We start from the raw sequence: 13,166 nt of genomic DNA, 5'->3' as shown, positions 1-13,166 counted from the left end.
GTATCTCGATAACTATTGCGAAGATCACAAAATAATAGAGAACTTTCTTGTTTAGTTTGATCCACACTATAGCTGCCCACAAGCGCTGAACCATTGAGTACCAGACACCCTGTATATCTATTACAACCGTATAAGTGTTTCGCACACAACGAATAAGAAAAGGCCAATGCACGGTCATAGCAGGATCATGGTGCTTCAATTATTTTATTACGTGATTTTACATACGTAGATATCCTAGCTTCGACTAAACTGCGTGCCGTTAATTCTGGATTCAACGCAACCCCCATGATTAAAACAGAACCGTATTATCACGTATTAAATTACTAATCAATTTAATAAGAACTTGATGCTAACTTGCATCTAATAAATCTCTCCTGCCCCGCGACGTTTATATTTTTATATGAAATTGAATTTTATATGAAATAATGATAGAATGATTTACACATATACGTACATGTATTGTATACTTCTATTTTACACTTTTTCTATTTATATTTATATATTTTAGATACAATTATATATTTTTTAATATACACAAAATTTTATTATTGTATTATTAAAAAAATTTAGTATTAATAATAATAATTTATTATTATTAATAATAAAGATATTATTTTCATTCGCATATTAAATTTCCTTGCATTATATATTTTTTACTTTGAATTAATCCCCTATTGCTTTGTTTGAGATATAATAACTTATAGATATAATAAATTATATATACATATATAAAATATATGTATATAGTGTGCAGCGCATATTAAATATAGAATATTAATCTAGATAGAATATTACTTCGATAGCACAATATTTTAAAGTCAATAATCCTAAAACAAGATTTAAATATATATTTAATAAAAAGAGGTTCTTAATCGATGCTCTTAAATTAAAATTCAAGCTATAAATTGTAATCTCTATTCATACCCAGTGAAAAATAACTGTCATTTCGATCGAATTGGCGGTCATTTTTCATTGGGTAAGACATGCAAAGCAAACGTAAAGATCTTTTCATTATCCAAATCACACCTGACAATCAAGCCCAATTCGATCGATTTAGGTATTACGATGATTTAAGATTTATTTTTAGTCAAACAAGTCTGGTTACGTATATAGATGTATAAATTTACCTCTTTGTTGCAAGACTTAATACAAGACATTACCGTGTCTCTTGACACTGCACAGATTACACTGAGAGAGGAAAAATGGTTGCAATTACCATAATTTATCTTATCTGGATATACTGACATGTTATCTAACAATAAGTTATATACTTACAATAAAAAATGATTTGTTATGCCAATTATATATTTATAGTTGTTTTAATCATATAGTTTCATTCAAATTCATCAGATTGTAGTTGTTTTTACTGCATTACGATCATTGCAGCTATGATACGTATTTATGCAACTATCGTGAAAATAATTAATTTTTTTGTTTACTTTTTATTTTCATTTTTTAATTATTATTGTAATAAATAGTAAACTGTGTAAATAGTAAACAGATGCTAAGAAAATAGTATTAAAGTCACCATAAATAGTCATAGTCACCATTTACTACATAAAAATGTTTATTTTATTTACCAATCAAATATGTCGATATTTCATTGCATTAATATGTGAAATTATCATGATTTAAACTACAATTTTTTCATAGTTGGTAGAAATATATAAATATAAGAGAATCTTATTACTAACATTGTAACAGTAACGACTATAAAAATGGAGTTTCTAACCATTATAATTATTTTACTGTGCAATTACAAAAATAGTCACAAATACAAAACATTTTTCTCTCAATGTATAGCAATAAGAATAAATTAAAATATAATTTAAATCTTTGATGTCTAATTAATAATAAAATTAAAATTTCCAAAACATAATATTGCAGGTATTCTTCTAGAATTTTTGTTAATTAAAAAATTGTAAAATTAATTATTCCCTAAATGCAGAAGTTATCTCACTTAAATAAATATTGCGTGTTACATACTGCAAATCTCGGCACTTCCTTTAATATTCCATCTTGCAGCTTTAGTGAGAATTTTAATAAGAGATAATGTACATTTATGTAAGCGAGTCATATGATTCCTACGAGTTTAGTAAGGATATCGTATGACACTATCGGCAAATATGTGAAGTAATGAAGAAATCCTTGTACCGTTACCGCGTTGCGCTTTGTATCTTGCATGCAGTCAGGAGATAATTTTGTCAAACTAGACGCCGCATTTAAAATACCCCGGAAGCGGATTGTTGTTGCGATAGAGTAAGATTCACGTACATTCTATTATTATACCGTTGCAATTTTAAACATCCGATAAAAATTATATCGAAATGTACAAGTCAATCCGAATGTAATCACGGTGCAAATAAAGTTTCTTTTATTACTATAAATTTATATTTATATATTATATATTATTATCTCCGAGAAATGCCATTTATTTATTCTTCAATTTTTTAAATTCGTAATTTTATTAAATAATTCTGGAACTCGGTGCGGACGAGAAATTAATTCATGCGCCATCTTTTTAGCTGGAGAACAATAAAATGAATAAATCAATCATCGCAAATCAAAGATTCTGAAACGATTCTGTAAATGTCATGAAAGTTCGCGTATACGAAGTAAATCCCGTGTATTCACAAGTGTTCTCAACAAAGAATTTTCTTCGATGTTTCACCCCAATGCGTGTTAGGCGAGGGATCTAATGAAAGATAATTCGAAAAGAATGGTCTTTTTCAAACAAATGTTATGTAAATACTCGCCGAGAAAAGAAATACCCGATTTGCGGTGTATCTTATGTAAGTGCTTAGTATGTAAATACAAGCTATCTATACGGCGTCGGGGTCAGGGGAGAGAAAGGGACAATTACCGGTACAAGTGAAGACATCTCGGCGCAAATATATACGCGTCTAGTGCCGAAGCGGGTAATTGAACGGGCCGCATTGCCCGATCTCTTCAAGTCGCATGCATGCAGCTGTCGTCACACAGTTGGAAAATTTGTGTAAAATTTAACTACATATCGCATGTGTCAAATGGTTTGCCCAAATTTTTGTGTTGATTTAACACACAAAGATGAATATATGTTGGAAAGTGGCACAATATCATTACGTAAAAGCTAACAGAAAAATGTAACACTTTGATCAATTTGGGAGCAAACTGTGGAAACATATATTTTTTCAGTAAACTTAACACTTGACATATTAAATTAACACATTCCACATTCATATGTCTTAGAATTTACGTTTTAAAACATTACTTTTATGTATTATTTATTCAGTGTTATTTTAACACTAGAAATGTTAAACATCAATTTTAACATAAAAAAATATTCAAACGTAATCACACACGAAAAGAACGATTTTGTTGAAAGATCTAAAAATTTTGCCGAATACAGATCTAAAAATTAATTCTTGTTGAATCATCAAAAAATTTGTTTGAAATGTTAAAAATGATAAGCATTGTTATAAAATGTTTTAATAGCATTTATTTTGAGTTTCCAACAAAATTTTGATTATTGAACCAAAATTATTTTCAAATCTGGATCCAGCAAAATTGTTCTTTCTGTGCATATTGAAAAAAAATTGATTGTACGAACTAAATTTGTATAGTTGTTTGATCTAATGGTTGATTCAACAATTCTTTAGTTTACACAAAGAAAAGAATATAGTTCATTCATGTCAACCTTCATGTCATCAAAATTTTTTAATCAAGAATTAACTAAACCAATTCAATTAAATTATTTTGTTCGAAATACTAGTAGTATTTATTTGTGTTTGCGTGCTATTTAGTTATTCAAGTAATATTATACTTGTTCAAAAGTTTCAAGTATCAAACTGATTAAATAATACTGATGGGGATAACAAATATGGTGTATTTTTAATCGAACGGTTGAGTTAAATACGATAAATTTTTGTTGAAACAAAATGGTTTAGTTAAAAAATAGTATTTTGTTTATAATAGTAACAAATTATTTTGTTTCATCGTAGTAACGTTTAGTTGAACGTATCGGACTTAAATATTTTGGTAAGATGAAACAAATTTTGCGTTTTTCAACAATTGTTTTTTTTCAATGCATTATTTTAAATTAACACTTGCATAAAGTTCGATATAAAAATTTATAGCAAAGACTTGAGTGGACCGCTTTTGACAAAAGTACAAAATGTTTTCTACTGCACGTAAAGTAGCAAGCGCGAGTCGACAACACGGTGAGGCAACACGGTACGGACACGCAACACATTTTTCCCTATCGCATCGTCGCGATGATTCTCGCGAAAGTGATTTATTGTAATTCTGATGCCTCTCTTCGCACATTTTAGCTTTCGTAAGCTACTTATCGACTTTTTTAATGGCGATTCGTTTAAAGCGCGCCGAAGGTTCAGCGATTGCAACACGCCGCCGCGCGCCGCAAATGCAATCGCTTCTCTTCTAAACTTTAATGGACCTGCCGATTACGTAGAATATAACGAAAGGTATTTATGTTACTAGCTTACGTGTGGTAATCGAGGAATGTTACTGTACAGCGGCGGCAACGTGAACGCGCGCGCTAACTTTTTAATCTCGCGTGAAGCAGCGTACACGCGCTTTGGTCTCCCGAAGGTCTCTCCTCTTGCTTGTTATTACACGCATTTTTTTTCATTCGCGTCCTTCGCGAAATATCAGATACGATACAATTAATATTTCCCTGGTAGTTTCTATGAATATTGAAATTAACCGGAACGAAACGGGAAATAACTGTACGAACACGTGTCGTATACGTAATTACACCCGTGTACCTGGTAGATCGAAATGAATCGTCGCAAAAGTCACCTTGACATCGATCGTGTCGAAAGAAAAAAGAAATTTTGCAAATTATTTCGTCACTTTTCCTAGTCTTTCGAGTGACCGTCATTATAGTGTAAAGAGGAGAGTTTGGCAAGAACTCGTGTCCTTGAATCCAAGGCGCGAGTCCGCGCGCGAAATCGATAAACGTTTCTAACGTTTTTCTGTCAAATCCCTTTCGAACACTTAGATATATATACGTGTTAAAAAGGAAATTTATAGGCACTTTTTTCAGTCGAAATAAATCGACGTCGAATCGATTGACCGTGAACAATATTCAATTGTAAATTAAATCGGACTGAGGACGCGCTCTATTAATTCTATCGATTATATTACAAATATCTCTGTCGTCCTGCACTTGTCCGCGCTGCTCGCGTTAATTAGTTATAAATTAGCATGCAGGATATATATTATCTTCGAGGCAAAAATTATCTCGAACGGATGAGGAGAAGATTCATTCACTGAATGGAAATTGTGCTTGCAGCAAGAGCCATTTAGGATTCTTAGAGAACAGCACCCGGAACGACTGAAGAAACTGATAGTTATAGTCGGTGATACAACCGTCCAGCAGCTCGCTTTATCCGTCGCGGATAAGGAACTCCTCACGAATAAGGTTTCCGTCGTCTTTCATATGGCCGCTAATGTCAGGTTCGACTTGCCATTGAAAACCGCTGTCAACATGAACACCGTGGGCACTATGAACGTCGTAGCGCTAGCAAAACAGGTAAGAATGTCCGAAGTACTGATTAAGGGAGTGCAAAAAATATTGATTATATTATTGTTATAGTGTTGTTCAATTTTACGTAGTAATAAGCGAAATAAACATCAAAACTGGTATAAACGCCAATATAACACACACATACGCACGCACATGTACAAAATTTTATATTATCAATATTATTATATTGACATTAATATCAAATCATTATTAAATAATTACCATTATACTATTCTCATATTTTTATCATTAATTAACATATATATATATGTATAGTGTATTAGGGTGGGCCGAAAATTTTTTTTTGAAAATCGATCAGTAATATCCCTCAAAAGTTAGCTGTGGACCTTAATATGATTTAAATAAAATTCATCAAAATCGATTAATATCTTCATGTTGCCCTTCGTCCTTGCAGTTAGTAAGTTTATGTATTCTTCACATAGATGTGTCAAAATTTGAAAAAATATTTGAATTTCAATACAGTTTAACATTGTTTACATGTATACATGTTGTTTTCTGGTCAGAACGAATTCGAGGTCAGAAATATACATTTCACAATGACAGATACGAAATATATTCTTAAATAATATATAAAATTTCTCAAAAAATATGATACGATAGATATGAAAAAATGTTTCAAATAAAAATTGTACAGTTTGGGGAGGTACATAAGAAAATATCATTAATTTTATTTTAGGTGGCGTCATTAAGATCAGATCAAAATCACATCGATTTTTTTAAACAAAAAAAATTATGTATTTTTTTACATAATACGATTCCTCTCATTATTCTGCATATAAAAGTATTAAGGTAAAGTTATCGAAAAATCAATATTTTACGAGATATTTTATTCTTTATCATACCATATTTCGATATATAATATGAAATATCTAGTAAACTATTGATTTCTTAATAATGGTACCTAATATTTTTAGACACAGAATAATGAGATGAATCGATTGGTGTAAAGAAAATACACAGTTATTTTAAAAATTTGTAAGAGATGCATAAACTTACTAATTTCAAAGTCGAGAGGCAATTTGAAGATATTAATTAATTTCGATAAAATTTTAATTTAACTTTTGGGGGGTATTACTAATCAATTTTCAAAAAAAAATTTTTTTCGGCCCACCCTAATATATGTGTATATATATATATATATATATATATATATATATATTAAATAAATTATGTATATATAAATTCAAATGTTTATAATTACAACCATTATTATACATATAATTAAGGCGATGCCGAAAGGTCGGAAAAATTTGCACGAGGTCGATAAAGTAGACTCTTCAGTGTCAGTGGTATCTCTAAATGAACTTCTTACAATAGCTTCTGATCTCACTCAAACACGTGGAATGTTCTTATTTAACTAATTGAAGTGCCATCTCTTGGAAAATCCGGCACTTACTGCCAGACGCAATTTTTGCTGTCTTTATTTTAGCCGAGCATACAAATTACTACAAATTGTATTCTAATAAACAACTTTTTTTCTATGCTTCCAATCGTAGCTCAAAACGTCTTGTATTATTCGTGCAAGTAATCCAATGCGCGCTAGGTACTTTTTTTGTACATATGAGCTGCAGAACTTTTGTACCAATAAAATGTTTACGTCAGATGACAGGTTGTGATTCTCCAAAAAGGTAATTTTTTAATATTTTTTCGTTTTTACTACTCATATATACCTAGCGATGACATTTTATGTCTATTTCAATCCTGTAAATTTTTAAATCCGTTCACTCGTTTCGGAGTTATCCATTAGAATACAAATGTCGGTATTCCAGTCGGTATCGCCTTAATTACGATATACTTTTGTAACTCTTTTATTACTTTTTATAATATAATACAAGCATACACCACGAAAGTTTAATTACGTTCAATAATGTAATAATAGTAATATGACGGTATAATAGTGATATTATTGAAAATTAATTTTTTATCAATATTATAAAAATTTCAGTTATACAGAGTGTCCTAGAGAGAGAGAGAGAGAGAGAGAGAGAGAGAGAAAGAATTTGGGTACGTGGAATGCACACTGTGATCACTCGTATAAAAAAAAAATAATTTTTTCCTCTAGCAAAATTGCTGTAACTGTCAGTAATTTTTTAATGAGTGCAATTTAAAGTTAACGAATGAACGCACTAAATTACGCATGAATCAGGAATGGCGCGTATTGAACATATAAACGCTGTTTTATTATATACTATTATCTTTCTAAAGATTTCATAACAACTATAATACGTGAATCATAAATATCGCTATTTCGAATACAACTCAGTCAATGAAAAAAAATTTTAACTGATATTTCGAAAGCGCAACAACTGGAAGTAAAATAAGTAGACTAGATAATTAGATTAGATCCAAAGAATGTTGTTTTAACATCTTAAAGATTTATTTGTGACCCTGAAAAGCTGATCTAAAGTTGCCGGTTTTTTATAGTATTTATACTCAAAACGTAGATCTTTTATTTGTACACGTGAATATGTATATTATTTCGTGGATATAAAACTTATTTTACTTTCAATGATAAAGAGTTAGAAAATTTTCTTTTATTAAACGAGTTCAAATAATATATAATCGTTATTTAGATATTTAAATATCATGCATAATCGAAAGGCTTGTTACAACAGTGATCTATTTCATATTTTGTGACAACGGAGGATATAAACTCTAAAATTAAAGTCATGAACTTTAAAGTCCATTTTCTCCACTTTAAAATGTGAGTTAGCACTTGCAGCAAGTTCCCTTCAATTATTATGAAATCTTTATAGTCTGAAAGTAATAATAAAATAACGCACACATTGAGCGCGCGCCGCGCTTGATTCACGCGTGACGTTAGCTTCAAATTGCATTCATTAGGTCTGTTTCCTGTTCCTGCACTAGACTGCACTAGAACTTTTCTTCTTACTTTTATCAAATATCAAACATATACCATTTCACTTTAAATGCAAAGAGTGCACATTAGTTCAGGTATCTGGTATTGAATAAAACAGACCGATTAACTACTGCTAGGATGCAATTTTGACAGAGAAAACAGTTGCTTGTTCTAACACGAGGGATTACAATGTGCGTTCCGTGAGCGAATTCTGAAACACTCTTTAAGTAATGATATTTTTAACATTCCCTCAATACACACTGAGAAAAAAAAAGTTGTTAAAATATCTAAATGCGTTTTGTTGACAGTTTTCTTTGATTAATTATATATGTTTTTGAATTAAACATACATCGATAACATGATACATCATATTAACATAATATTTTTGTGAATTAACAAGTATTTTGTTGAATTGACAAATGTTTGCTTGACAGCCCATGGCCGCCGCATTTATTTGAATAAAATAATATTTTTTTAAATCAACAATTTTTTTTCTTAGCGTACTATTTTGATTTACGCGATACCGTCCAGCAAATACAGATTATAACTGCGATGTTGCGGCAACATTGTAACATTCCAGCTATATTGCAGAAATATTACAATTTTGCTGCAATATCGTAGTTGTAATCTATGTTTGCTGGGTTTTTATGCGTTTCTTTTTACGGAATAAATGATTCATCCGTTTATGCGATTTTTCACTTTCGTTTACTTTCATTATCATTATTTTTGTGCATATGTATGTAAAATAAATATTTTTACATAGTTTTTCGTTTACGCTTTTTTTTGTATTGGTATCCATTTATTTTTTTTTACTCGATAACAGAGCAAGAGAATAAAAAACAGTGAAATTTCAGATGCCCCTACTCGAGTCGTTCGTTCACATTTCGACGTCTTTTTGCCAATGTGGCGAGCCAGTATTGGAGGAACGCCCTTACCTAGCCAGCGTTTCGCCAGAAAACGTCATTCACATTGTCAATACAATGACAGATGATAACCTGGATGTAATGAGATCGAAATTACTGGGCGAGCAGCCAAACACGTACGCCTATAGTAAGTCACTCAGCGAGGACTTCGTGTCGAGATGCGGACTACCCGTAGGAATCATACGTCCGTCGATAGGTAAGGAATTTCTTTTCTTAAAAGTATTTTGGACACTTGTCGCATAGAATATATGTATATAGTTATATATAGCTATATATAGTTGATAAAATTGGCAAGGAAATGATTATACATAAAAAATAAGCTAAAAATATTATAAAATTTTTTCATATACGAATTATCCTATTTAGGAAAATCAATTTTATTAACTTTTATAATCAATTTTTTTTCGGAAAAAGCTTCGCATGGAAAGATTTATTCTATAGTTTCGACATATTTCTTCTTCTTAAAGAATCGTCCACGATTCGTTACATCATTAACCCAGGAAGTCAATTAGGATAATTTTTGTACTCCAGTAACAAAAAAATAAAGTCAGTCACACTTAATTTTTTTTACTATCGAGAATATCCACTTGATTTCTTTAATTTCTCTTTACTTTTTTTTATAGAAAATATTGAATAAATTTGTTACGTAATGACTTCAAATATTAACAAAGTGGAAAACAATCCAACATAATATGTAATTAATAACTAACTTTTAATTGGAATTTAAGCATTAAGATTGTTTATGTAAAACAAAATTAAATGACTATTCCCGGACAAAAAATATTTTTTATCTTTGCTACAGAATGATTGGTAAAATCGGGGAAAAAATGAGTCTACATGAAAGGAAATATAATAAAATAAGAAGGAAATGTAACTCTTTTTTTCTCATATACAAACTGTCTTTTAAAAAATCAATTTTATCAATCTTTTTGCAATCAATTTTTTCGGAAATTTTTTGTCTTTTATACTTCCACGATTCTTTCTTTTTGTATAGAGAATATCATCATTGCTATAAGAATATCTAATTTATGCAAACCGAAAAAACAACGGCTATAGATATCCTTCAAACATACAAAAATGGCGATATGGGTTGAAATAACGATCCCTATTCAAAGTAATAAAGAAACGTTAGATTTAAGCTTCCGGTGTTCTTGAAACCACAAAGAAAGAATGTAGAATTAAATTCCGATAACTCTGTAATCAAACAATTACGAGAGAAGATAATCGTCTAGTTTAAATGTATAAATTAAAACTCGATAAAAAGGAAACTCTTACAGAATGAGAAACATCGCAGGGTCAGAGAGCCGTAAATCACAAAATAAATCTTCATATTTTATAACAAGCGAAGGTCATATTTACGGTCATTCAACATCGGACATGCGCAATCCTATAAACTTAATAAGTTTTTGAGGTATCGTTAAGCCTAAGTAATTGTTACGTCTGTGAACTTCACGTACAATTCCTCGTTCCATTTCGACGAGATAATCTCTTAAAATAGGAAGCGAGTAATAAAACCGCATGTTAACGGCCACCGAGCGGTTAATAATCTCGACAAAATCTTTTTTTCTCCTGTTTGATTAAAGAGCCTTCAGAAGAGGGGAAAATTGAAAACGTGAGTTCTTGTTAAATACGTCTGATCCGCGGCAATTTAAAATTGAAATGTGCCGAAGACTCCAAACTCTAGAGGAAAATCAGTAATAAAAAATAAATACTGTGTAGACATAGAGATATTGTCCCTATATTGAATACGAAGTTTCGTGGATCAGCAATAATCGAGAAATCCTGATAAAGCATATACATGTGAGAGTCCGTTGTTCAAAAGTTCCATCAGAATATTAAACGCGGAAAACGATACTTATTTGTATTTATTTATTTTTATATCGGCCTGCACACAAAAATCTTTCGAGTCGGTGATTTCTCTAATTTTGTCAATAAGAACGGATAAAGAACGGAACAAAGGTTCGCATTACCCGCTTGGGTCGAAAATGAACTCTTAAGACACAACAAACATATCTCTTATATATATATCTAACTAAAAGACGTAGATGCAATAAATTTCAAGGGCAACTGAAGTTTAATTGATTTCGATGTAGGTTTTTTTACACCGTTGAAAATCGTGTAAATGGGGATACCAATACAAATAAAAAGCGTGTAAAACACGAGTATTTATTTCACAAAAATAATGAAAGTAAACGAAGTGGAAAATCGTATAAACGGATGAATTATTTGTTCCGTAAAAAAAAAACGTATAAAAACCCAGCAAACACCGATTATAACTACGATATTGCAGCAAATACAGATTATAACTGTAATATTGTGGCAACATTGTAACATTCCAGCTATATTGCAGAAATATTACAATGTTGCTGCAATATTGTAGTTATGATCTATGTTTGCTGAGTTAGATGAGCGAATTGTTCTAGACGGCGTTATAGCCTGGCCAATGTGGCCCATGTTAACCCGCATCAATCTTACATTAGTCCGACTCACCAGTGTTGACTTGACAGAAGGCATTTTAAATTCTCTAATCCTTCCATATCCAGTTTATTTCTCAATTTTTAAATAAAGTAAAGTACCCTGGGGTCTAATCGTATGGATAGAAACTTTGTGTGGAATTCTACATTTTCGACATATTTTTTTCTTACAAGATCGTCTTGATTATTATTAATAAAATAATATTGATCTGATTTTAGTGACGGCATCTTACAAAGAGCCTGTGCCTGGCTGGGTGGACAACATGAACGGCCCAACCGGATTAATGATCGGCGCGGGTAAAGGGGTGATACGGTCCATGCTCTGCAACGCGGATTACTTGTCTGACTTAATACCCTGCGATATGGCCGTAAACGCGACGATCGCTCTGGCTTGGCAAGTCGGAACGGACAAGTCTACCAAGCCGACGATTTTAAACGCCACGACGAATCAGGAGAACCCAATTTCTTGGGGTGACGCTTTAGAGATCGGGAAGAAACACGTACTCGAGAATCCCTTTTCGCGTAAGGAATATTTTACTGCACCGTTCTTCGTAACGATTTGCAAAAAATATGTAAGATATTTATTAACATACAATAACGTTTCTTTCAGAACCGCTGTGGTATCCCGGTGGAAGACTGACCTCCTCCAGACTTTTACACTGGATTGCCGTCATATTCTTTCAAACTATACCAGCCTACCTGTTAGACATTCTACTCGTCGTCACCGGAAATAAGCCCTTCCTGGTGCGAGTACAAACTAGAGCAAAATCCGGATTAGAGTTGCTTCAGTATTACACGATGAAGCAGTGGGTCTTTCGGTGAGAAGTTAAATTTATATAGTTTGAATACGTATCAATTTGATGGAATAATTGATCGTCTATCTTTTTCTCATTCCACTAATACGCAAATTTAATTGCAGTAACGACAATATGCGCAATTTGCAGCATCGATTGAGTCCTGCCGATAAAGAGACATTTTTCATGGACACAAAACTCATCTGTTGGAACGAATATTTGTTGATATACATCTTAGGTACGAGGAAATATTTCTTGAAGGACGATCCTTCGACGCTGCCACGAGCGAGACGGGTCTTCGCATATCTATACTTCGCCGATTGTCTGCTGAAATTAATATTCGGGCTTTTCCTTGTTTGGATAATATACACTTGGACGTTATCCGCTAAGCCCATTATAGCGATGCTAGTCCAGTCGACTGAATAAGCGTAGAATGTAAAACTTGCTTAACCCTTTGCGGCCCTATGATTCGACACAATATATTGCGATGGCGACATTGCATAGTTCTTCAAGCATTTGAATCTGTATTATAATTAAACTGTATATATATATATATATATATAT

The 13,166-nt window shown here is 31.7% G+C and overlaps 1 protein-coding gene across 1 annotated transcript in view; it reads left to right on the top strand.

Moving 5' to 3' along the window:
• The window catches only part of LOC105452449 (putative fatty acyl-CoA reductase CG5065), a 16,749-nt gene extending 3,721 nt beyond the window's left edge, over positions 1-13,028 (top strand). Inside the window, exons 3-7 of the mRNA XM_011693552.1 lie at positions 5,297-5,536; positions 9,266-9,530; positions 12,028-12,330; positions 12,419-12,626; positions 12,728-13,028. Coding sequence (XP_011691854.1) covers positions 5,297-5,536; positions 9,266-9,530; positions 12,028-12,330; positions 12,419-12,626; positions 12,728-13,028 — 1,317 coding nt within the window. The remainder of the gene's footprint in view (positions 1-5,296; positions 5,537-9,265; positions 9,531-12,027; positions 12,331-12,418; positions 12,627-12,727) is intronic.
• Positions 13,029-13,166: the final 138 nt, after the last annotated feature.

This window comes from Wasmannia auropunctata, unplaced genomic scaffold (genome assembly GCF_000956235.1).
Source record: "Wasmannia auropunctata unplaced genomic scaffold, wasmannia.A_1.0 LD336106.1, whole genome shotgun sequence".
NCBI lineage: Eukaryota > Metazoa > Arthropoda > Insecta > Hymenoptera > Formicidae > Wasmannia > Wasmannia auropunctata.
This window is presented reverse-complemented; position numbering and strand designations above follow the sequence as displayed.